This window comes from Callithrix jacchus, chromosome 12 (assembly GCF_049354715.1).
Source record: "Callithrix jacchus isolate 240 chromosome 12, calJac240_pri, whole genome shotgun sequence".
Classification (NCBI taxonomy): domain Eukaryota; kingdom Metazoa; phylum Chordata; class Mammalia; order Primates; family Cebidae; genus Callithrix; species Callithrix jacchus.
Window position 1 is genome coordinate 22,105,243 of NC_133513.1, and position 26,369 is coordinate 22,131,611.

Here is a 26,369-nt window from a genome sequence, read left to right on the forward strand (position 1 = left end):
GGCCCACCGGCGGCGGCCGCCCCGAAGCCCCGCCCCCTCCATCGCCTCCTGCATCATCACTTCCGGTAACCCCGCCGGCCGCCAGCTCCAGGAGGGAGAATGGGAGAGGGGCGAAGAGGGAAAGAGTGGAAGATTGCGTCAGGACGCACGCAAAGACGTACGAAGCCGTCGCCAAGTAAGGGCAAAGACCTAGCAACCCGGAGGAGGGAGCTGGGCTGGACCATTATTTTTTCTTTATTCACGGGAATGGAGTGGGGAGGGTGACGAAAGTGTAAAGGAAAAATAGGGAGAGGAGGCGCTCAGCTTATTATTGGATTTAGCGGGAAATGGGTACAGTCTGAGGTTCGGGGAGGCTCGAGACTCCCCCAGACCTGAAACTGGTGCTCCCACAGAGGTGGGCCCGGTGGTTTGGTCCAGCCTGGCCTACTGGACCCGCCGGTGTTGATCGGCCGCGGCTCCGCTAGGCTCCTGGCGCCGCCTCCTCCCAGCCCGCTGTGGGCTGCGCGCTTCTGTGGGTGGGGGAAGGCAGGACTGACGCAGAGTGAGTGTAGGGGATGGAGGCATCGACTCCAGGCGCGGGAGACTCTGGGGGGAAGGGGTTGGCTCGCCAGGGCAGGGATGGGTTGGAGGTTGGGGTGCGGCGTTGCCGGGAGACGCTCCTGTGTGACCCCAGCCTCGCGGGGGCGGCTCGGTGTCATCGCCACCGGCCTTGGAACTTTCCTCACGGAAGTGGCTCGCGCGTCCAGGAGGGGAGGCCTGGTGTGGGGACGCTCACGTGCCAGCTTGGGGGTCCCCGGAGGCTGTGAATCTTTTGGACCCCTAAATGTAAATGGGAGGTGGTAGGGGCCGCTCGAGGGCGAGACGTGTCTGGCTGGGGCAAGTTGACCCAAACCATGTCCCGTACAGGAACCGAGACTCCCTAGGACAGTGAGAGCCAGCTTCATAATTTCCTTGCTCTGTTACTGAAAAGTAACGAGTGCAGGAAGGAGTTAAATAAATAAAGAAGGTATCAGCAAGTGAGAAATGCCCCCCAAAGACCGGATGAGGTGACAGAAGATTGGGGGACGGCCCCTCGAAATCGGGTAAGGCCGTTCAAAGGAGGCCACGGTTTTTCGGGGATCCGAGACAATGGGTTTTCTGAATGGAGAGAAGAGCCAATGAGAAGGATTTTTAGGTTGGAAACCGCCAGAAGGCCTTGTGGCTCAAACAGACAGGGCCAGGGGCGGAGTGCTCTGCGGTGTAGTTGGAGAAGTGGCAGGACTCTAGCAGCGCCTTTGAGCCCAAGGCAGGGGTTTGGCTGTTGTGTACCTGAAGGTTTTTAAGAAGGGAAGTGACCTGACTTGATACGCATTTTTAAAAATAGCTCTGCCTGCTGGATAGAGAAGGGTGGAAGTAGTTAGACCTGTTAGGAGACTGTTGCACTGTAAGACAAAGAAAAGGTGAGATAGTGTTGAAAGGGCCCTTAGCCACAGTAGAAATGGAGAGAATTCCATTCAAGGTATATTTGGGAGGTAGTGCATGCAGGACTTGTCCGGGAATTGGATGTGAAGTGTGGAAGCTAGGATAACTCCCTAAGGGAAAACAGTTTAGAAAGGAATATGGAAAGTTCTCTTTTGAACATATTACCTTTGTTAAGTCCCTTAATAATTCAAATGAAGTTGTCAAGAAGTTAGATACACAATTCAGGGGGAAAATCATAGCTAGAGATAATAAATGGGGAAGGCAGGGAGGACCTGTCAGATCGAGGAAGAGGGTGTAAATGGCTTGCACGGTGGCTCCTGCCTGTAATCCCAGCACTTTGGGAGGCAGAGGCAGGCGGATCACAAGGTCAGGAGTTCAAGACCAGTCTGCCCAACATAGTGAAACCGTGTCTCTACTAAAAATTAGACGAGTGTGGTGGTGTACACCTGTAATCCCAGCTATTCGAGAATCGCTTGAACCCGGGAGATGGAGGTAGGTGGCAGTGAGCCAAGATCGCGCCATTGCACTCCAGCCTGGGCGACAGAGCGAGACTCTGTCTCAGAAAAAAAAAAAAGTGCAAACAAAAGAGGAAGACCCCTAGATCCCTTGGGTTCTTATCATTTAGAGATTACCCAGAGAAGGAGAAGCCAGCAAAGGAGACAACACAGATAAGACCTTAGAGATAAAAGGAGGAGGCCCCTTAATATCCTGGAATAATGAGACCCATCCCCATAATCAGTGAGTCTCATCTACCCACTTGCCAGCTTCTACCAGCAGCAAGGAGAAGTTATGTCCTGGCTCAAATCTCTTCCCTCTTCCCCCTCCCAGCTGTCAGTGCTTTTGGCCTTGTGCACAGGTAATTTGTGTCCTATATAGAAAACCTGACTTTTTGGATAAATTGTCTTTTTCTTTGTGTCTTCCTGGCTCCTGGTACAGAGCCTTATCCATATGGTGGTTGTAGCTGGACAGGAACACTGTTCATAAGTTATTAGCTATGGAATCCAGCAGCTTGTCACAAAAAGGGACTTTTGTCCCTGCCACTGCTGCCAACCCCACCACAATTACGGTCAGTCCCACAATATAGTGGAAAGGGTATCAGAAGAAGAATCAGAAGGCCTGGGTTTCAATCCTGGATCTGCCACTGACCAGCAGAGTGGCCATGTATAAAGCTCTTCTCTCTGAGCTGATGGTTGGCCTAGATTCGAAGTTGCAAACTGACAAGACAGATATTGCCTGGAAACATATTGTTCAGCCCACACAGTGATTTAAATTCTTTTTTAAATTTACTTGCCAACACTTAAAAATTGGACATCAAAATCCAGACATTTGGCTTCATTTGAAAAATCTGACAATCTGACAATACAAGCCTGAAGTTCCTAGAGGTTCCTACACAGCAGCTGTCAGCCAGACCTGAAGAGCTGCTTCCCCTCCTATCTGGCTCAGGCTCAGGGTTTCCAAAAAGCCCTCCTCTTCTGCTAACCTCGCTGACCCTCTTTGGGCATTTGATTTGCAATTCTTGGTCTAGGTCTGTGCTATCCCTATGTAGCCACTAACCACCTGTGATTATTTAAATAAAAATACAGTTCCTTCGACACACCATATTTCAAGTGCCAGTAGCTACCTGTGACAGGTGTGTCTTATTGGACAGAGCAGATAGAAAATTTCCTTCACAGAAATCTTGGTCAGCACTGGACTGGAGGAACTCGAAAAGAAAATTTCCTTCACAGAAATCTTGGTCGGCACTGGGCTGGAGGAACTCGAGGGTACTACGTAGGCTAGTCATTCTCCGCATATAAAACTCAAGGGACTTAGCATAGTGAGGAGCTCTGGTGCCTCTGCTGATGGTAAAGTTGCTCATTCAGTCGTTACTTGATGGTGGAGGAAGCTGTTCTGAAGGTGTGGATCCCTGCACAGAATGCAGTTATTTATCAGAGTTGGATCAAGGGTCAGGTGCTAGAAAGCCCCAGCTACATCGATTGTGCCCTGCAAAGCTCTGGTCAGTTTCCTAATCCAAGTCCTCAGAAAACTATCACAAAGCAGGAATTTAAGTCAGTGTCTTGTATTCTCGGACTTTTCTAGTTGATGTGAAGGGTGAAAGATCCTGGCTGGGGCGTTACAATGAATGAATGGTTGATCTTTAGTGTTTTGTTGTTTTTGGCCTTCTACTTCCAGCCCCTCCCCTACATCTCCTCCACTGTCCCCTACTTCTGGTAACTGGTAACTGCTTTTCACCACCTCTCACTGACCCACACCTTTTCTTTGACTGTTAAAATACGCTGATAAGGGAACCACTTCCATTTCTTTTGAATTGAGGGACCCATAACTTCATTTCGAACTGCTGTCCCTGAAGGGAAAAATGGCTATTGGTTGTTATGTTGGTTGCAGTAGCCTGATTGGAGTTCCCCTGCGCAAGTATAATCTTGTGTGTGCTCCAGTGCTGGTATGATATATTTAGAATGGGTGTGCTTGCCTCCTGTGACCTTGTTTGGGATAGTCATTTTAGAAGTCTTTCAGACATTAATATTTTGTTTTGGCCCTGTGTTCTAAAAATTTCCCATATTACAGGGCCTAAACTAAATTATTTTCCCTTAGGTGATACGAAAATACTGTCTACCTTCTCCTCCCTGCCCCCTGAGGCTGACAGACCATATTATCGTCATTTTCTGTGTAAAAAGATGCTGTTTCATAAAATAGCGGTAGTATGATTAAGTACACCACACAATGTGTGCTTAATTTGAAATTTGCAAAACTGTGTGGCATTACACTTCCCTTTTTGGATTCTAGTAACCAAAAACTGAATCTGAGACAGGAAATAAGAGTGTGTGTGTGTGTGTGTGTGTGTGTGTGTGTGTGTGGTTGGTTGATGGGGGGAAGGATATGGGACCAGAAATGTATGGAAAAACGTATGGAGAATCACTTAAAGGTTATTTGATTGGGGTAAGATTATGGGTGTACACCAAAAAGAAAGGAGTATAAAAGATCTAAGAGAAAAGTGCACTGAAGGATAAACAAGGAGTAACAGATAAAGGAAGAAAAATAGGAAGGGAAGCCTGGTCATGCCTTTGGTGTTGGCACCTGCATTATATTTCCAGTAAGAAGTATGCGCTGTGGTCTGAAGATAAGCGATGCTTCCAACAGGGTTATTTACTCATACCAAAGAACAATAGCCCTTTGCTGTACAGGGATTATTAATGATCAGAGGGAAACAGCTTTAGGAAAATCCATTACTACCACAAAGCCATAAATTCACCAGCAGGCCACACATTTCTCTCCTCTGCAGACAAAGCTTAGCATAGATAAAAGAGGCCTCATTGTTCCTCCTCGGTTTCCTCCTATTTAGGTAACATTTGCCTTTGTTAACTCTCAGTGCTAGGTGATGTACATGGGTTATTGAATAAATAATCCTTATGAAAGGGATTTTGCTGTTACCCCATTTTAGATTGTTAGAAACCAGGTCTCAGGCAGGTTAATAATTTGGCCAATCAAGATTCAAACCCAGTTTTGTCCACCCAGAGCCCAAAATAAATATTCATTTATTTTGTATTATATCTGCTATTCTTTACAAATTTAGAAAAACCTCTAAAGCCAAGACAGACATTCTCTACTCTGCTATACAGGGCAAAAAAGTCTGGTTGCTTTGGCATTATCAAGAGCATTTCAATTCAGTAGAGGTTTTCCAAATGACGGTTTTAAGTCACAGTTTTCTAGATTGAGTTTATCCGCTGATCATTGAGTATAGTGGACCATATTCCTCAAAATAATTTTGTTTTTCAAGAAAAAAGTATCAGAACCCCATTTTTCTGTTTGGTTCTAAACTTCATGGAAATACTATTAAAGCATTTCAGTCCAGTGGACAAATGCTAACTGGCCTTAAAGAGAACTGAAGAGTGAGGGTTGTATCGTAGCTGTTTCTTTTAGGCTGTTCTAGATGAAACTGACGAGGATTCCTCCCCAAACAACACTGAGTCTTCAGTTCTTTATCCTGACACATACTGGTCTCGGAAAGCATCCTAGTAAGGGTTAATTAATATTTAACCCTTAAATGCTCTGGGATCTTCAGTTGGGAAGCTTGGTCCAGCTACCATTGTGTGTATCTTAGGGTGAGAACAGACATTACCAGTGACCATTCTGTGTGTGTAAATTTGTTTTTTTTTTTTTTTTGAGTTGGAGTCTTGCTCTATCGACAGGCTGGAGTGCAGTTGGTGTGATCTCTGCTCATTGTAACCTCCATCTCCCGGATTCAAGCAATTCCCTTGCCTCAGCCTCCTGAGTAGCTGGGACTACAGGCACGCACCACCATGCCTAGCTAAATTTTTGTATTTTCGTGGAGATAGGGTTTCACCATGGCCAGGATAGTCTCGATCTCCTGACCTCATGATCTGCCTATCTCAGCTTCCAAAGGCATTAGGATTACAGATGTGAGCCACCGCACCCAGCCAGATTTATTCTTCTAATAAATATGTCATGTTCCATTATGTCCTAGCCTAGGCATGTAATGAACGAGACAGTCCCAAATCTCTCCCCATTCCCCCCACTCCCTCCTCCCTGCAGCACACACACAGTGGAAAAAGAAAGGTAAGTCATGTAAAGTTTTGATCGAATAGGATGAACATTATGACGGGTGAGCTAGAGGTGCCAGGAGTGCACATAGCAGGGACACTGACCCAGCCCCAGTGTGAAAAGGACACCCATCCAGAAGTGATGGAAGTCAAAAGATGAGAAGCAGCAGATAGGCAAAGGATATATCAGTTGCATGAACTAGAGAAGATTCCTATGGCAAAAAGAATGGCACACAATTAGCACAGAAGACCACGATTTCATTTGGGTGGAGTTCATGATTCCCCCTCCCTGCTAAAAAAATCATAAAGTTCTTGAGAGAGAAATTTGACTATACTACGGTCATCATCATTAGTTCTGATGACGGAAAAAATTCCACCTAGGGGCAGGTCTTTCCTGAAATAAATGGAAAGGGGTGTTTCCCTCCATTTCCTGGGGCTTGAAAATCAGGGTGAATTCCTCTTGCCTTTGTCCCTTATTTGTACTGCAACACATTTTCTTTAGAAGGCAAAGCCTCATGAGAGTCCAGCATTTGGAATTTGGACATTCCTGAGACCAGAGTCATACTTCTATAAATTTCATCTGGGGAAAGGGAAGTTAATCTCTGCTCTTAAACTCCTAAGTGTTCATGCTACTACAATGGTCTTTCCAAAGGCAGGGGCAGCTGTTCCAGAGGTGGGAAAAAGGGCACAGTGGATGAGGCCCCTCACACTAGCAGATCTTTCCATAGTCCTGTAGATGTAGATCTAGACAGACCAAGCATCTAGGTGTGCCTTATAAAGTAAGTTCTTAGACCCTCCCCAGACCCTCTCACTACACTTTGGACAGTGAGAGGCAGAGTGGGTGAGGTGAGTGTTTGGTTTTGGTTTTGGTTTTTTAGATTGATCACTGCCCATTATGAGTCCTCATGACTGACTCCAAAATAAAAACAGAAAAGCTTGTGGTCAGGAAAATAATCATCCAGCTTTTTTGGCTCTTGACCCTGACTCCTGTCAACTAATTGGGGGCATTAGGCAAGATCTTGTTTTGCCATCTGTACGCCGTCAGTGGTGGAATTACAAGTAATTATGATATACAGTAGTTTGATATCCAGTACATTTAAAAAGATATAAATCAGACCATGTTACTCCAACTCGCGTAAAATCTGCTAGTGTCTTTTGCCCTTGAGACCAGAAACCAAGGCCTACCCCAACCTGTGCTGGATTCTGTGGACCTGTGGCCCCATTCCCAAAGGCTCTTGCTGCATTCATGTTCATCTTTTTTATTTTTTGAGACAGTCTGACTCTGTTGCCAAGATTGAGTGGTGTGATCATGGCTCACTGCAGCCTCAACCTCCTGGGCTCAAGGGATCCTCCCACCTCAGCCTCCCAAAGAGTTGGGCTTATAGGAATGAGCCACTGTGCCTGGCTAATTTGTTTCAATGAAGATGGGGTCTCCCTGTATTGCCCAGGTTGGTCTCAAGACTCCTGAACTCAAGTAGTCCTCCTACCCAAAGTGCTGGGAATACAGGCATGAGCCACTATGTACCGCCTCATGTTCACCTTTGAAGGTGATTCCCACCTCACAACCTTTGCTCCTGTTGTTCCGTATTTTTGCACCAACTTCCCCTTACCTGGGTCCATTATTAGGTGCCTTCACACCATCCAGGACTCACCTCAGATGTCACTGACCACCCAGAAAATAGCCCCCACCTCTGCTTATTTGTATCTTATTACTCTTCAGAGCACATATGACTATCTGAAATGCTTTTTCTTGTACATCATCTGCCTCTGCCACTAGAATATAAGCTCAAGGAGGGCAGTGACCATGGCTGCATGTTTATCACTGTATCCCCAGAAACTGCAGGTGTCTGGCACATGGTGGACCTTCAATAAATGTTGACCGAATGGATAGATGGATGAATCCTTGGAAAGGAAGAGTAAGGCCTACCAGTTAGTAGCACTGTAGTGAGCCCTGCACTGGTGACTTTTGTGATGTCGGCTCCCACTGGAGTTGGAGGGGACAGGGTTGCCACATGGCATGGAAGAGCAAAGCGGCGCTGCCATGTGCTCAGCCTGCTTTGAGCATGCTGGTATGTAACATAATTATTTTAAAAGGGCAGTTACAGGATAGGGGGCAGATGGTAAATGGGGAACACTGTTGCAATTCACATCAATGTGCAAAAAAATTGCTTCCTTTGCTCTTTGTATAGGAAGGAAATAGAATTATTTAGTTTTCTTTGTCACAACTAGCTAAGCTCCTTAAAGCAATCAGCAGACATTCAACATTTATTGAGATTGAGCAGTCTATTTCATGATTAAAAGCCTGGGCTCTGACTTCAGATCAGTGGAGTTTGAATCCTGGCCCTGCCTGTTGTTAGCTGTGTGACCTTGAACAAGTTATTTAATCTCTGCATCAGGTTCCTCCTTTGTAAAACGGGGATAATGTAGTATCTGCATGGGAGTTTATGTATATAGAGTACTTAGCAAATTATCTGGCTCACAGTGAATGCAAAGCAAACATACATTTTTATATTTTTATTACTGTAATGAACAAGACACAATCCCTGCCCTCCAGGAATTCAGACACAGAAATAAAAAACAGTGAAAGAAATGCAAAACTGTCTGCTGGCCATGATAGAAGCAAGGAAAAGGTTGCTGTGGAGAAGCTTAATAGCAAGTAGGCATATATTTGATGATGTGGGGTGGCTAGCAGAGAAGAGGCATTGTAAGCAGAGGAAGACTCAGCCAGTTCAGACAGAAGTATTACCGGGCAAGGCCCCTTAGAGCAGTAGCTCCCAAACTTCAGAGTCCACATCATAGTTTTTGCTGTTTCCCTATATTTTAACCCAGTTTTAAAAGTTTTGTAATTCATTTATTTAAAGGAAGCTCTATATCACATAAAATCTAAATCATTCAAATTTTGGGTTTGCTGGGCTACTCTACTACACAGTTTGTATTGTATATCTAAGATCACCTCCCCAGCCAATCTTTGGGACACCTGCATTAGGGGACACATCTCTCAACTATGACCAGAGGCCAGAACACACTGGCAGCAACATCTGTCAGCCTTACCTTAATGGCACAGGCCTGCACATCGTAGAGGCGTGGAAATGATCCTCACCTCCACACATGTATAACCGAGTTTATAACAGAAAGGGTATGATTTTAAGAAAAGAAACCAGCTTCTAGTCCCTTTTCCTTCCAGGCACACCTCATATTGTCTGTCTGTCTTCATTCTGGGATTTGGGGGTTAGGGAGATGAAAAGGAGTAAAGAATTGCAAGAAATGTTCATCTCAGAATAAAGATTATAGAAGGTTAGCTTTAAAAAATCTACATGGAGGCCAGGCGCGGTGGCTCACGCCTGTAGTCCCAACACTTTAGGAGGCCAAGGTGGGTGAATCACTTGAGGTCAGGAGTTCAAGACCAGCCTGGCCGACATGGTGAAACCCTCTCTATAAAAAAAGAAAAAAAATCTACATGGATAGACTTTTTGACCAGCTGAGACCCCTCTAAACTACTGAATATTCCTGATGTTATTGCCCATGGGAAAATCCCAGCAGACCCCATTGTATCAGATCAACCCCAATATAGTGAAAAAGGAAAAGGGCTTTTCCTTAGTCTTGCATTAATTGTGAGAGATAATGGATAGTTTAGAGGAATAAATGTTGGTTTCATGCCATTAAAGCCATATTCGGGAATAGGTAGTTTTTCTAAATGAGTTGCTTTCTAGGAACAAAGACAAAAATATAAAGGAAAAGAGCTTTTTAAACTTTTTTTAAAAATATATGGCTGATTCTGTTTCTGGAATCACAAACTTTCTATAGCACAGGATACTCTCAATTATTCAACAAACATTTGTTGAATACTGATTATGCACCTTTCTAGGTGCTGAGCATCCAGCAGTAAATAAGATGAATGTGATCACTGTGCCCATAAAGGTTAGAGTCTACTGGGGGGAGACATTAACAAGCCATTACTTAAGTGGGGAGTGCTATACAAAGAAGAATATTAAGAGCTATGAGAAGGTTCAGCGGAGAGCCCCAACCATGAATGTGGGTGAAGCAGGGGAGAATCTTCTGAGACACCCATATTTTCACTGGGAACTGAAGGATAAATAGTGTTTGTCAGGTAAAAGGGAGGGGGTAAGGGGAAAGCTTTCTAGAAAGAGAAAACAGCATTGATATGTGCCCCTAAGACAAGAAAGAACATGGTTCCCATCAAAGATTCCCGTCTCATGGTTCCCTGAGACAAATCCAATCCAGTAAGAAAAGAACAAAAGAAACATTTTTATTTTCTTGCTTTTCTCTCAAGACTTGGAAGGAAATGGTAGGCTAAGTTACAGACCCTTCTCTCAGGAAATCTTTGGAACTCGGGTTTTCTGGGTCACCTGATGTTGCAGAGCGAGATACCACCTAAATCCCTTTCAGGATTAGTTTTCAAAACACTTCAACGTCAAGTGTTTTGAAAATAGTGGTATTAAGTACCAATTGTTAGTACTGTTCGTTACCTTGAGGGCATTAACCTAATTGCAGGGCTTGTGTATCAGATTATGGTAAATCAGTTAGAATTTGAAGCTGTGGTTCTTAGAGTCGTGGAAGGAAACCAACTAACATCAGACTTTAGAGAAGGTTGCTTTGTGGTGTACACCTGAGGTGGCGCATGCCTGAGGTCCCAGCTACTCTGGAGGCTGAGGCGGGAAGCTCGCTCAAGCCTGGGAGGTCGAAGCTGCAGGGACCCATGATCATGCCACTGTACTCCAGCCTGGGTGACAGAGCGAGACCCTGCCTCAAAAAAACAAACAAACAAACACCTATAAAAAGTTTGCTGCTGTTTGAATATTCCTGACCTTCTTCACTTTACTCAAGCATCATGCTGTCAAGGAAGTTCGGTCTGTTAATGACAGGGAAGTGAAGCAATCATTAAGAGATGTTAGTTAAAGACTCCCTGTGCCTCACAGGAACTGACTCACGTATTTTCATATGAAACCATGGAGTTTTAGGGAGAGCCAGAAACTCAGAAACCTGTTTCCTTACTGGGAAAAATGTCATCATCTCATCTGGGTTTTTATTACAATAAGCCACAAAGCATGATGTTCTCTCTTGGTTTTTATGAATTCCTTGTAAGCATTTTTCCTTGCAAGCATTTTTCCTTGCAGCCTCATAGGCTCAGAATTGGTGTTGGCTATAACTTTGGTCATTTTAACCTTTGAATTAGATGAAGTAGTGTTTGAAGCTTTTCATCAGTTGGCTCATTCTTTACTCAAGAATAAACCTCAAGAAAGGTCATCAGGGTCAGGGTAAGTGCTCATATTGGAAAGAGAAGCTCTCTATAAGGTGAATTCCTTGCAAGTACTTAGAATTTCGAGGTAAACATACCCACTTGCAGCTCCAATCTGCATTCTTTTTTTTTTTTTTTTTTTTTTTTTTGAGACAGAGTCTTGCTCTGTTTCCCAGGCTGGAGTGCAGTGTGGTGCAGTAGTGATCTCGTCTCACTGCAGCCTCCGCCTCCCAGGTTCAAGCGATTCTCCTGCCTCGGCCTCCCGAGTAGCTGGGATTACAGGGGCCCACCACCACAGCCGGCTAATTTTTGTATTTTTAGTAGAGACAAGGTTTCACCATATTGGCCAGGCTGATCTTGAATTCCTGACATCATGATTCACCCACCTTGGCCTCCCAAAGTGCTAGGATTACTGGCTTGAGCCACTGCGCCCAGCCAATCTGCATTCTTTAGCTGATCAAAGTCTCATAATTTCAGGGCTACCCTAAAGCATATTATCTCCACGCCTTATGCCTTTCCCTCTGTAAGTTGGAAATGGATCATGTTCCGAAGCAGCAGGCAGTGAGCAGCCTACTTCCTGATCCTGATGTCCTGTTAGAGGAAAACCCAGAACTCAGAATGAGGTGACCAACTGCCTGCCCTTGCGACTTACTCACCAAATCTGCCCTCCTTGTCTTCCAAGCCTGTCTTCTGGTTCCAGGCAGTACAATATTCATTATTCTAACTCTGACTAATCAGAATCTTCCAGTAGTGAGACTTTTTTTTTTCCTCACTTCCCTGAATTTATTTTGGTTATTTCGTTATTAATGTAAATAGTTATTTTTAAAAAGTGGGGGCTGAGATTTTTGTTTTTTTCCATTTTTATAGAGATAGGGTATCTTTATATGGCCCAGGCTGGTCTCAAAACTCTTGGCCTCCAGCGAGCCTTCCATCTCAGCCTCCCTAAGTACTGGGATTTTAGGAATAAGCCACTGGGGCCAGCCTGAAGTTTTTACATAAGTTGTTGGTTTTTTATTTGTTTGTTTTTGAGATGGGGGTCTCATTCTGTCACCCAGGCTGTAGTGCAGGGGCTCAATCTTGGCCTGTAGTACAATCTCAGTTTGCTGCAGCCTCAGCCTCCCGAGTAGCTGGGACTACAGGCATGTGCCATCATGCCTGGGTAATTTTTTACAAAATGAATGTTTTCTAAAAAATATGTTACCCAGGTTTGTGTCAAACTCCTGAGTTTAAGTGATCTGCCTGCCCCAGCCTCCCAAAGTGCTGGGATTACAGACATGAGCCACTGCATGCGGCCTTAAATAATTTTTTTTAAAAAGGAAATACCTAATATCCATCAGCAAAATAGACAGTACATTGGGATATCTTCATACAGCAGGCTGAATTGCAGCAGTGAGAATATATGAACTAGAGCCATGTGTAACAATGTAGGTGAATCCTATGAATGTTATGGGCAAATAAAGCAAATTATAGAACTTACCTATAAACTTTTTAAACTTGCAAAGCAGGCGGAGTGTGGTAGCTTACACCTTTAATCCCAGCACTCTGGGAGGCTGAGGTGGGTGGATCAACTGAGGTGAGGAGTTTGAGATCAGCCTGACCAACATGGTGAAACCCCGTCTCTACTAAAAATAGAGAATTAGCTGGGCGTGGTGGTATGCGCCTGTAATCCCAGCTACATGGGAGGCTGAGTCAGGAGAATTGTTTGAACCCAGGAGGCGGAGATTGCAGTGAGCCAAGATTGTGCTATGGCATTCCAGCCTGGGCAAGAAGAGTGAAACTCGGTCTTAAATAATAATAATAATAAACTAAGTAAGTAAAAGAAACTTGCAAGGCAATACTATAAATGTTACGTGTAAAGATATGCACGATAACAAATTCAGGATAGTAATTCCTTCTAGGAGAGAGGAAGGGGAATATGATTTGGAAGGGGCACAGTTGGGTTTCTACTGTATACATAATTTATTCTTCAAAGTCTGTTGAAACAATATGTCTATTATATTGGTCCCAATATCTTTGCTTTTTTTTTTTTTTTTTTTTTGAGACAGTGTCACTGTCGTCTAGGCTGGAGTGCAGTGGTGTGATCTCAGCTCACTGTAACCTCTACCTCCCAGGTTCAAACGATTCTCCTGCCTCAGCCTCCCAAGTAGCTGGGATTACAGGTACCTGCCACCATGCTCAGCTAACCTTTGTATTTTTAGTAGAGATGGGGTTTTACCATGTTGACCAGGCTGGTCTCAAACTCCTGACCTCAGGTGATCCGCCCAACTCGGCTTCCCAAAGTGCTAGGATTACAGGTGTGAGCCAACACCCCTAGCCCAGAAAGATTTTTAATTATACTTACTGGACAAAAAAATAGATCAACAATTTTGAAAAATGTTTCCAAAAAGGTTATGACAAACTAAAAGAGAGGTTGTAACCTGACAACCTCTGGGTGGAACTGAGCCTACACACCCATTTTGTTTGGCCTTTACAGTCCTCACCCTTTATTTTGTTTTTTTCTTTTTGGAGATGAAGTCTCACTCTGTCACCCAGGCTGGAGTACAGTGGCACGATCTTGCCTCACTGCAACCTCTGCCTCCAGAGTTCAAGCAATCTCCTACCTCAGCCTCCCAAGTAGCTGGGACTATAGGCACATCCTGCCACACCTGGCTAACTTTTTTTTGTATTTCAGTAGAGACAGGGTTTCACCATGTTGCCCGGGCTGGTCTCGAACTCCTGAGGTCATGTAATTCTCCTGCCTCAGCCTCCCAAAGTGCTAGGATTAGAGGCGTGAGCCACCACACCCAGCCCCACATTTTCAAAAATAATGACTTAGTGTGTTTTTTTGAGATGTCATATTTTAAAACTCTGGACTGTCACCTATTTTTAAGCTATCAGGAAACCTGGCATTCCTAGGTACTTCTTTCTACATGGCAGCTGCTGGCTGGAGCTGAATAGCAACTGTTCCTTTTCAAGGGGGCATGTCTGGTCCAGGTGGCCACTGCCCCCATCCAAGCAGGTCCTTTCATTTATATTACCTGCCAGGCTGCAGAGGCACTTGAATTTGTAACCAGTGGATTAAATTCCATTATCCAAAATATGCCTTCTCCTACGCATTCGGGTGAGTAATATAATTTTACTGGACTGGTTTAAAGAATAATAAGTATGAGTTTTGGTTTTGCCATGGCAAACAGTGTGGTTGAGCAACCTTCAATCTGTGGATGAATTACCAAGCCAGTTGAGAGATAACTGTGTTTCTGTTACATGGTTGCAGCAGTACTACCCAACAGATCTGTTGAGAAAGACCGATTATTTCTAGACTAATTAAAGGTCTTGATTAAAAAACTGTACATCTGCCTGGCTGCCTCCTGTCAAACTGCATTTTTATGCAGATTTTCCCTCTTCTATTTTGGTGGGTCTGAAGATGACAACAGCAACACGACAAGAAGTCCTCGGCCTCTACCGCAGCATTTTCAGGCTTGCAAGGAAATGGCAGGCGACATCAGGGCAGATGGAAGACACCATCAAAGAAAAACAGTACATACTAAATGAAGCCAGAACGCTGTTCCGGAAAAACAGAAATGTAAGTAGACCCCACTGGGAGATTGCACAGAGGAGAGGAGTTCCTTATGATATTTGTTTATTTCTTTTCGATCCTTAATTGAGAGGGCTGAGCCACATAGTCGTGGCAGAACATAGGGCAGGAAGGGGCCAGTGCACAGCTTGGCTAGCTCACCTGACCACTGCGAAGCCTGTGTTTCTCTCTTCACTTCTTCCAGGTCTCAAACCATCTGGTAAGTGGCTCAATGTGCTCAGAAGACCCTATGAGCCACGTGACGTGTCAGGCCAATGAGACTTTTCAGAGGAGGAGCCAGTCCTGATACTGTACCCATTGCTGGCCACTCCCATAGCTGGTGTGTGGGGAAGTGGTTTTTTGTTTTTTTGTTTTTTTTTTTCAATTCATAAACTATTCAAAGCCTCTAAATATAAAGCCATTTAGAAGGAAGAGAATAGGATTAAGACGCAGGGTTCCCTTCATAACAGCTTTGAACTCAAGCCTCTTTGGTTAGCAGAGTGAGGTTGCCCTTCGGGACCACAGAATTGGGTAAAATAGTGTCTCCATTAGCTGGTTTAAGGGAAATGCACACCCAGACAGCAGGGAGCCAGACTGGACCCACCCCCACGAGCGCTAAAGCATTAGCTGTTAGGTTCAGGGAAGCCCGCCTGGCACTAAAAGACCGCCTGGCATGGAAAGAGGCTTTCATGACTGACTTCTCTTCCACCTCCTCACTGAGCTAATGGATTCAGCACTGTCACTGCTCCCCTCATGAAACCTCCTAACAGTCTACCCTCACCACTTTTCCCTCCCTGACCTCTGACTGTCTGTCTTCAGCCCTGTCATCACATGCCCTCCTGCCAGCTGCAGGGCTCCTCTCAAGGTCGACCCTCTGTGCTGAGGCCTGTGCAACATGCACCCACCTTGTGATTTAAGTTGTCACATCTGAATCCTCAGCCTTGGTCTATGCCTGGCCACCTGAAGGACCTCATCACAGCATAACGGTCCAAAGCAGAGTCATCTTTCTACAGGAGTGCTTCCCCTTCCCCACTGGCCCATTGGTGTCACAGCTCCTGTCACTACTCTGCCACTCTTTGTTCTCATTCCTCACTCAACAAATATTTGATTGCCCACTGTGTGCCAAACACAAGACTAGATGTTGAGGACAAACATAAGCCAAACCAAGGCAGAGCTGTCAAAGGCATTTGAGTTAAATGGAAAGAAATATAAAATTACAGTTGAGAAAAGTGCTACAAAGGCTGAGCATGTTGGCTCACACCTGTAATCCTACCACTTTGGGAGGCCAAGGCTGGAGGACCGGTTGAGCCCAGGAGTTCGAGACCAACCCAGACAACATAGCGAGTCTCTGTCTCTTAAGGCACGGTGGCTCACACCTGAAATCCCAGCACTTTGCGAAGCCCAAGGTCAGGAATTCAAGACCAACCTGACCAACGTGGTAAAACTGTCTCTACTAAAAATATAAAAATTAGTTAGGCATGGTGACATGCACCTGTAGTCCCAGCTCCTAGGAGGCTGAGGCAGAATCGCTTGAACCCGGAAGGCAGACGTTGCAGTGAACTGAGATAAAACCACTCCACTCCAGCCTGGGCAACAGAGTGAGACTCCATCTCAAAAAAATAAAAAGTGCTACCAAAGAAACCCTTCTAATCGGCAGCAACTTCCCCTTCTCTGAATCTGTGATGCCTCTAGCCTTTCAAGGTTGACTTAGGAAGTTTCTCTTTTCCTTCTGACCTTCCTCCAAACCTAGCTTCCCCAAACTTTTTCTGCTCTTAGCATAGACCATGCTTGCCAAACCAGAGTATATGTACCCCATGAATTCCTTAAAATGGGAATAAAATACAATTGCTATTTCTATTTATTCTTTCATTTCGTCTTTGTAAAAAGTCTATCTGGTACATAGTTACAATGTACTTGTTTGTACATATATATAATTTATAAACTACTAAATTTATAAATTAATATAAATACATATATGGGGGCTGTGCGCTCAGAAATTTATTAATGAAAACAGTAGGTGGGCCGAGCACACTGGCTCATGTCTGTAATCCCAGCGCTTTGGGAGACCAAGGTGGGTGGATCACTCGAGGTCAGGGGTTCAAGACCAGCCTGGCCAACAATGGTGAAACCTCATCTCTACTAAAAATACAAAAATTAGCCAGGGGCAGTGGCACATGCCTATAGTTTCAGCTACTTGGGAGACTGAGGCAGGAGAATTGCTTGAACCCAGGAGGCAGAGGTTGCAGTGAGCTGAGATCATGCCACTACACTCCAGCCTGGGTGACAGAATGAGACCTCATCTCAAAGCAAAAAAAGAGTAGGTGATCAGCCAGGCATAGTGGCTCACGCTTGTAATCCCTGCACTTTGGGAAAACAAGGTAGGTGGATCACTTGAGGTCAGGAATTCAAGACCAGCCTAGCCAACATGGTGAAATCCCATTTCTGCTAAAGGGCATGGTGGTGCATGCCTGTAGTTCCAGCTACTCAGGAGGCTGAGGCACGAGAATTACTTGAACCCAGGGGCCAGATGTTACAGTGAGCCAAGATCGCGCCACTGCACTCCAGCCTGGGCAACAAAGCAAGACTGTCTCAAAAAAAAAAAGTAGGTGATCAAAAGGTTTGGAGATCCCTAAGTAGCTGTTTACATTCTCCTTTTTCTTCTTTACTTTATGTTGCCATGGTTTTCCCAACCAGATTATCAGTTTTTTGAACATATAAACAAGGTCTTATACTTTTCTAGTATATGCCAAAGGACCTCATTGTGATGTCACTAAATGAATGAGCAGCTATAAATACTTTGATTCAACTGATCTCCTCTAGGAAATCTTCAATTTCTTTGCTTCCCCCTCAATCCCATGATGGCCACCTGTTCTGAATTCCTATAGCTGTCTGTAGCAGTCACTGCATCCATTGATTATATACCACTGTGCCTTTTCTGTACCTTCAGGTACCAGAGTTGTTCTGCCGAGGTAATAACTTGGATAGCTGAAGGCACTGTCCAGCCTGTGGTGTTGGGGATATCATAGTACATGCCCAATAAACCTTTGCATGCTCACTCATCTGGGAACTACTCAGACTTTGGGTTTTCAGTTATTGCAATAACCCTTCCTTTCCCTTGGTTTGGATTGGCTCGAGGGGTGGGCCAGTGGGAAGTGTATGTGCCACAGACGGTTCATGAGATTATTTGGGAGTAGGCAGAAGAGGTACATGGGTTTTTAATTTTAAGATATGTACTTGCTTTAGCATGTGTTAGAAAGGAAAGAGAATATTAGACCACACTTTCACAAATACTGTTGCTTAAAAGAGAGTTCATTTAATAAAAAATTTTAACAGTATATGTAGTATGTGGATATGGCAGAATCATGCAGCCAGCCCATGAATGACTGAATTTGGAGTATGCTAGCCCCGGCTTGTTCAGATAGACAGCTGAAGCCCCAGAAGCCCCAGAAGCCCCAACCCCCTTAACTAATATCTTTGTCAAAGGCTTTTTCTTTCTTCCTCATGCAGACATAAGGAGTTTCTTGTAACTTTGATTGCTCTGAGAGTTTAATAATCCAAAGGTATCCTGTGAACTGCTCTGAATCTCAGTGGGCAAATGAGAATGTGGAAATCTTTTCCAACACAGACAGCAAATCAATGGCTTCTGAGAAGCATAGAGGTCAGAAAGTTGGGCCTCTACCACAAGGGACTCAGCTGTGGTTCTCTGCATTGCTGTTCCTGGAACTCTTCTTCTTGGCTCCAAGAGGTGCCATAGGACAGGAATGCCCTTGAAATTTCCAAGCCACATGGACCCAGACTTTGCTGTGGGTGTTATCTGGTGCTGTTGCAATCCTAGCTCTCCTCTGAGGTTCACTTGCAAACTCCCAGCACAGCCACATCTTGATTCATTTCCTTCCTCAGAATGAAAGAGTTTCTCCCCTTTTCCTACTTGGCTGTTTCTCAGAATGAATTTCTTATTCCTTTAATTGAAGGTAGATTATACCGTGATTTGACTATTTTGGAATTTCAAAAGCCCTTTGTTCCCCTTACTAATGAGCACAGCAGTTGACAGTTTAAGAGGGGTAGATCATTCTCCAGTGTCTTACTCCAGGGGTTTCAGGACAGCACTTGCAGAAACCATTGGGTAACTTTAAAGTTTAATCAACATAAAGAGGGTGTGAAGAAGCACTCAGTGTTGGTGGGAATAGAATTTATAGATTGTTGGTAGGAATGCAAATTGGTGCAAACTCTAGAGAGTAATTTGGGAATATCTATGAGACTTAAAAATGCATGAACCTATGCCCTTTTTCCTAGTAGTTCTCTCTAGGAATTCATCTTTTAAATACATATGCATGGGAGCAAAATAATTTAAGAGGGATCCATAGCAGAATCACTTATAATAGCAAAAAGTTGGAAATCAGTATCCATGGGTGGGAGATTGGTTAAATTATAATAAAGCCTTCTGTTGGAATTTTGTGTAGCAGTTGAAAAGAAAGGGGCAGCTCTGTAGATGGAAATAGAGGGAACTTCAAGTTATGTTAATGAAAAAGAAAAGGTTCAGAACAAAGGGAGCTATTGTTTGCATGAGAAAAATAATAAGCTTCTATATACATGTGCGCTTTCATATATACATAGAGTACCCCTACAAGAACACATGAGAAACTGCTGATTGTTATCTTGAGATGAGGAACTGGAAGAGAAGAGTAAGAGGGAAGCTTAGCTTTTATGTTATATCCTTTTTATTATTTGAGTTATCTTTACCATGTATACATATTACCTACTTTAACGATTCAAAAAGTTTATGGTAAGCTTTAATATTAAATTACTTTGGATTTTCCAAATTAACAACATTTAATTTACTGGCTAGTGAACTGAAAAAGTTTGAGAAAATGTATACCTATACTCTATGTACCATTAGAAATATACTAACAGCCTCATTTCTTTTTCCCTTTTAAATAGCTTACGGACACAGACCTAATTAAACAGTGTATAGATGAATGCACAGCCAGGATTGAAATTGGACTGCATTATAAGATTCCTTATCCAAGGCCAGTAAGTGTGACTGATTAACAGGTGGTGGGGACTTACCCTCATCAACACGGTTATTTCCAAGAATGTGTAACAAGAGGGCAAGTGCTTGCTGAGAAGCCCGGAGCTGCTGTGGGAAGCATGTTGGAAATAAGCTATCCTCACATGCTGCCAGCCATCACAACAAAGTAAAATGTCAATGAATGCATGACGTCTCCTACTTACACAGCCTTCCACATATGGAAGGGAAACCAGCTCACACTATAGAGCTTTTCTCATTTCATTTTCATCTTTTTTATGGAAATGTGATTTTTAATTATAAAAGGCAGGTTTGTTGTTACTAAAAGAATAAAGTTCATTGCTTAAACTTATTACTTAAAAAAACAATGAATAAAGTTCAAACATGAAAGGAATGCATAAAATAGAAAGTAAAAATGGTCAAAAATTCTCACCTAGGCTAGGCACTGTAGCATATGCTTATAATCCTAGCACTTTGGGAGGCCAAGGCAGGAGGATCACTTGAGCCCAGGAGTTTGAGACCAGCCTAGGCAACACAGTGAGACCCCATTGCTACACAAAATTTACAAATTAGCTGGGCATAGGGACACACTCCTGTAGTCCCAGCTACTTGAGGGACTGAGGTGGGAGAATTGCTTCAGCCCAGGGGGTTGAGGCTGCAGTGACCCATGATTGCACCACTGTACTCCAGCCTGGGTGACAGAGCAAGACCCTGTCTCAAAAAATAAATAAATAAATAAAACATAAAAACAAATTTATATACATTTAAAATAAAATTAATTTACATAAATTTAACGCATTCAGAATGTCTGTCAAGAAACTAATTTTCAAATTTATATGAATTTAGAATAATAAATATATATGTTTTCCTTTCTCAAATTCTTTCATACCATAAATTTAAAGCAAAAAAATAAATTTTAAAATTTTAAATTTAATTTATTTATTTACGGAGACTGAATGTCTCACTCTATCACCCAGGCTGGGTGCCATGGTGCAGTCATGGCTCACTGTAGCCTTGAATTCCCAGGCCAAAGCAATTCTCCCACCTCAGTTCCCCAAGTAGCTGGGACTACAAGCATGTGCCACCACACCCAGTTAATGTTTTCATTTTTTGTAGAGATGGGATCTCACTGTGTTGCCCAGGCTGGTATTGAACTCCTGCGCTCAAGCAGTTCTTCCACCTCAGCCTCCCAAAGCTCTGAGATTACACGCATGAGCCACCATGCCTGGCCAAAATTCTGTTTTGTTTGGTTTGGAGACAGAGTCTTACTCTGTCACCCAGGCTGGAGTGGAGCACGATCTCCACTTACTGCAACCTCCGCCTTCCAGGTTCAAGTGATTCTCATGCCTCAACCTCCCAAATAGGTGGGTCTACAGTCGTGTGCCACTGTACCCAGCTAATTTTTTGTATTTTAATAGAGATGGGGTTTTACCATGTGTTGCTCAGGCTAGTCTTCAACTCCTGAGATTAGGCAATCTGCCCACCCTGACCTCCAAAAGTGCTAGGATTAGAGGCGTGATCTACTGCACCCAGCCCAAAATTCTTAAAAAATTCTCATTGTATAGAAGGTGACCATTTTAACTGTTAAATGGAAAATTGCCAATGTTCAACCCTTTTACCTACAAAAACGGCAATTTTATATTGTAATGGCTCAACCTAATTAGTTTGGTAGTACTCCCTTTTAGTCTTTTTTTCTATACTCATGTACCTACATGTTTTCTTACATATGTAGGATTCTGGATATAATGTTTAACTGTCTACTTATTTTACATCATCTCTTCTACACATCTTTGTATGTAGCTCTCTCTCAATCTTTTTTCTTTTTTCTTTTTCTTTTTGAGACAGTTTCACTCTTTCACCCAGTCTAGAGTGCAGTGGCACAATCTTGGCTCACTGCAACCTCCACTTCCTGGATTCAAGGGATTCACCTGCCTCAGCCTCCTGAGTAGCTGGGATTACAGATTACAAGTGCACCACCACATCCAGTTAATTTTTGTATTTTTAGTAGTGACAGGGTTTCACTGTGTAGGCCAGGCTCGTCTCAAACTCCTGGCCTCAAGTGATTCGCCTGCCTTGGCCTCCCAAAGTGCTGGGATTACTGGTGTGATCTACCATACCCAGCCCAATCTTTTTTAAATGACTGGATTTTTATGCTGTTGTAAGAACGTACCATTGTGTTAGTTCAGGTTCTTCGAAGAAACAACCCCTAGAATGGAGATATGTAGATATAGAGATATCTAGATATATATGTGAAGAGATTATGAGGAATTGGTTCTTTACATATCTAGACAGAGCTATATCTACATATGCCTGAAAGGAGATTTATTATAATGAATTGGTGCATGTGATTATAGAGGCTGAGAAGTCCTAGGATTTGCCATCTGCAAGCTGGAGACCCAGAAGAAAGCTGATGGTGTTACTCAGTTTGAGTCTACAGGCCAGGAGCCTCTTCCCCTTCTTCTGCCTCTTTGTTCTATTCAGGCCCTCCATGGATTGGATGATGCCCATTCACATTGGAGAGGGCCATCTGCTCTACTGAGTCCACTGATTAAATGCTCATCTCCTCCATAAACACCCTCACAGACACATCCAGAAATGACATTTAATCTGGGCAACCCATCACCAATCAAATTGACACATAAGATTAAGCATCCTAGGCCAGGCACAGTGGCTCATGCCTGTAATCCCAGCACTATGGGAAGCTGAGGTGGGTGGATTACTTGAGGTCAAGATTTGAAGGCCAGCCTGGACAACATGGCAAAACCCTTTATCTATTAAAAATACAAAATTTGGCCGGGCATGGTGGCTCACACCTGTAATCCCAGCACTTTGGGAGGCCAAGATGGGCAGATCACCTGAGGTCGTGAGTTTGAAACCTGCCTGACCAACATGGAGAAACCCTGTCTCTACCAAAAATACAAAGTTAGCCAGGCATGGTGGCGCATGCCTGTAATCCCAGCTACTCGGGAGGCTGAGGCAGGAGAATGGCTTGAACCCGAGAGGTGGAGGTTGCAGTGAGCTGAGATCGTGCCACTGCACTCCAGCCTGGGTAACAACAGCAAAACTCTATCTCAAAAAAAAAAAAAATGCAAAATACAAAAATTAGCCAGGTATGGTGATGGGCACCTGTAATCCCAGCTACTTGGACGGCTAAGGCACAAGAGTGACTTAAACCTGTGATTCTGAGGTCACGCCACTGCACTCCAGCCTGGGTGACAGAGTGAAACTGTGTCTTAAAAAAAAAAAGAAAAACTAACCATCCCAGCCATAATTTAACCAGCCCCTCTATTGGTAGGCATTTAGTTTGATCCCAGTTTTTCACTGTGCACGGAACATCTCTGTATAACAGACTTTTCTGCCCGTCTTTGGATTCTCAACTTGTTAGGTGATCCATGCTCATTTTTTTCTCCTCTATGTGGGCAGTATAGCAAAGAGCACAAGCTCCGGAATCTGATCAATCTGGGTTCAAATTCTGGCTTCCCCTCTTAATATACAACCTTAAGCAAGTTATTTAACTTCTCTGAGGTTTCATTTCCTTATCTGTAAGTATTAGAATAATAATCCCTTATGAGGTTATTACGAATTAACGTGTAAAGATTAATGAATCAATGTAGATAGAGCACTTAGCAGAGGGTATAGTACTTTCTGAGTAGATCCTCAGTGAATAGGAGCTGCTGCAATGATTATGAGTATGATTCTTCATATTATTGTTATTATTCAGATTCATCTGCCTCCAATGGGCCTCAACCCGCTCCGAGGCCGGGGACTTCGAAGCCAAGAGAAACTGAGGAAACTCTCCAAACCAGTATATCTCAGATCTCATGATGAAGTTTCCTAATCTAGAAGAAAGTTTATTTCTGCAAATGATGAGCCAACTAGTTCTTGAATGGAAACCAGATGGCAAAATACTTCTTTTTTTTTTTTAAATAAAAAGATGGGGTTTCACCATGTTGGTCAGGCTGGTCTTGAACTCCCGACCTCAGGTGATCCACCCTCCTTGGCCTCCAAAGTGCTTGGATTACAGGCGTGAGCCACTGTGCCCGGCCCAAAATACTTCTTGATTAGGGGCAAAAATTCAAATATTTTCTTAAAACCTCCACAATTGATTCTCAACTCATCATGTGCACTTAGGATATCCCTAGAATTTCTCAGCGTCTTTCTTCCTGAGTGGATGGCATTATCCCTAGAGGTCATGGACCTTACATCCTCACTACAATCACCTTTGGAAACAAGACTAAGGCCTGTGGGAAGAAGGCAGAAGGGTTCAAGAGCTTTTCATGGGAATGCCGTTCACCACACATGCGAGCTAATGCAAAGAAATTTTCCAGTCACTGAAAGTTACTGTGGGCCACTATAAAACTATGTACCACTCTCAGAATATTCTTAGGCTTTTTTTTCAAGTTACAGATTTACTTAAAAGTGAGGTGTTTCGTGTGTGTTTTTTGTTGTCTTTTAACCCTTCCAATTTCTAGATAAACTCGTCATAAAAAGTGCATCATTGGATTGACCATGATTTTTCAAGGAAATTTTATGAGATTTCTGCCTTAACTAAATGCATATATTCCTTATCTTAAAGCCTGTCATCACTTAGGATGCACTTATAGGATCTGAAAATCTCACTTTAAACTCACATTGCATTCATTACCAGTATTTTACATTAACATTATTGAAAAGTACAACATCCAAGCCAGATTTCAAATTATGTCTAAACAGAAATGGGACAAGTAGACTGGAAAATATAAGGGATTTATTACAGCCCTTCGAGGGTAGAGTTAGGTGGTGAGTCATTTGTACATCAGTGTCATTTCTAATCTTCAAAGAAGATGGGCATCACCAATAAACACAAAGCATTATCAGTTTTTGTCTCTCTGTTTTTTTTCCAAAATGGATTCCTGACTCTCAGAAGCAACAGTTGGAACCTACTCCTATGAGGAGGAGCACATGTTTTTCACACTTAAGGTAACTATCATGGGGTTTGGCAGTGACATAGAGAACAAATGATGCTGTATCAGTGGGGTAACAGTATATGCATATTTAACACAAATGCAGGTAGTACACTTTGTGCTGCTATAATGGGCTATCAACACTAGGTGCTTTATAAAAGAACAGAGATTTATTTCTTAACAGTGATGGAGGCCAGGAACTACAAGGTCAAGGGGTCTGCACCTGGTGAGAACCTTCTTGCTGTGTCATTACCTGGGAGAAGGCATCATGTGGTGAGAGTGTGAGGGGGGCCAAACTCACTTTTGTAACAAACCTACTGTCATGATAATGAATGTACACCTGCCATAATGACATGAATTCATTTATGAGGTCGGAGCTCTTATGACCTAATCTTCTCTTAAAAGTCTCACTTTTCTTTTTTCTTTTTTTTTTTTTTTTTAGTGGGCTTTTTTTAGTGCCCTCTCCCAAATCTCATCTTGAATTGTAAGCCCCATAACCCCAGGTGTCATGGGGGGACCCAGCGGGCAGTGATTGGATCATGGACGTGGTTTCCCTCATGCTGCTCTCATGATAGTGAGTGAAAAGTCTCACTTTTCAACACTGTTGCATTGGGGATTAAGTTTCCAACACATGAACTTCAGGGGACACATTCAAATCAGCATTCTGTCCCTGGCCCCAAAATTCATGTCCTCCCATGCAAAATACATTCATTCTATCCCAGTAGCCCAAAAGTTTCAACTTGTTTCAGTATCAACTCAAAAGCCCAAATTACAGACTCATCTAAATCAGATATGAGTGAGGATCCGGGCACGATTCATCCTGAAGTAAATTTCCCTCCAGCTGTGAGCCTGTTTTATCTGCTTCCAGGATACAATTGCAGGACAGGTATCTAATAGACATTCCCATTCCAAAAGGAAGAAATGGGGAATAAGAAAGATAAGTGGTCCCAAAACCCAAGAGGGGAAACAATATTAAATTTTAAGATAGGCAGGCAGAGTGGCTTACGCCTGTAATCCCAACACTTTGAGAGGCTGTGGGCAGATCATGAGGTCAAATGATAGAGACTATCCTGGCCAATATGGTGAAACACCATCTCAGTACTAAGAATACAAAAATTAGCTGGGCGTGGTGGTGCACAGCTATAGTCTCAGGTATTTTGTTAGGCCGAGGCAGGAGAATCACTTGAACCCAGGAGGAGGAGGTTGCAGTAAGCCAAGATCACGCCACTGCACTGCAGCCTGGCAACAGAGCAAGACCATCTCAAAAAAAGAAGATACCAGAATAATCCTCTTTGATTGCATGTCCCACATCCTGGGCACAACTGGGGTGGGAATTGAGCCCCCAATGCCTCAGGCAACTGGGCTGAGTCTACCCAGCATCTCTCATGGGCTGGAATCATGCCTGCAGCTTTCCCAGGCTGGAGTTGCACACTGGCGGCCTCACAGTTTGTGGCCTGAAGAACTGCCCCACTCTCATGACTCCACTAGGCATTTCCCTAGTGAGAACTCTGCAATGGCTCTGCCCCTGTGACAAATCTCTTCCTGGGTCCCCAGAATGTCTACATCCTTT

At 43.6% G+C, this 26,369-nt stretch overlaps 1 protein-coding gene across 6 annotated transcripts; it reads left to right on the top strand.

Moving 5' to 3' along the window:
- Nucleotides 1-52: 52 nt before the first annotated feature.
- LYRM1 (LYR motif containing 1) lies at nt 53-24,712 on the top strand. 6 transcript variants are annotated; one of them, XM_035267152.2, is made up of 5 exons: nt 419-541; nt 907-1,082; nt 14,681-14,839; nt 19,769-19,861; nt 23,578-24,712. In XM_035267152.2, exons 3-5 carry the CDS (start codon nt 14,681-14,683, stop codon nt 23,692-23,694), a joined length of 369 nt encoding a protein of 122 aa, XP_035123043.1. In that variant the 5' UTR covers nt 419-541; nt 907-1,082; the 3' UTR covers nt 23,695-24,712. The 6 variants fall into 6 exon arrangements, with proteins under 6 accessions (XP_078200971.1, XP_017834286.1, XP_035123043.1 ...); XM_054242661.2 differs by lacking the exon at nt 907-1,082 and adding an exon at nt 13,323-13,436; XM_078344845.1 differs by lacking the exons at nt 419-541; nt 907-1,082 and adding an exon at nt 53-175 and having other exon boundaries at nt 14,649-14,839.
- Nucleotides 24,713-26,369: the final 1,657 nt, after the last annotated feature.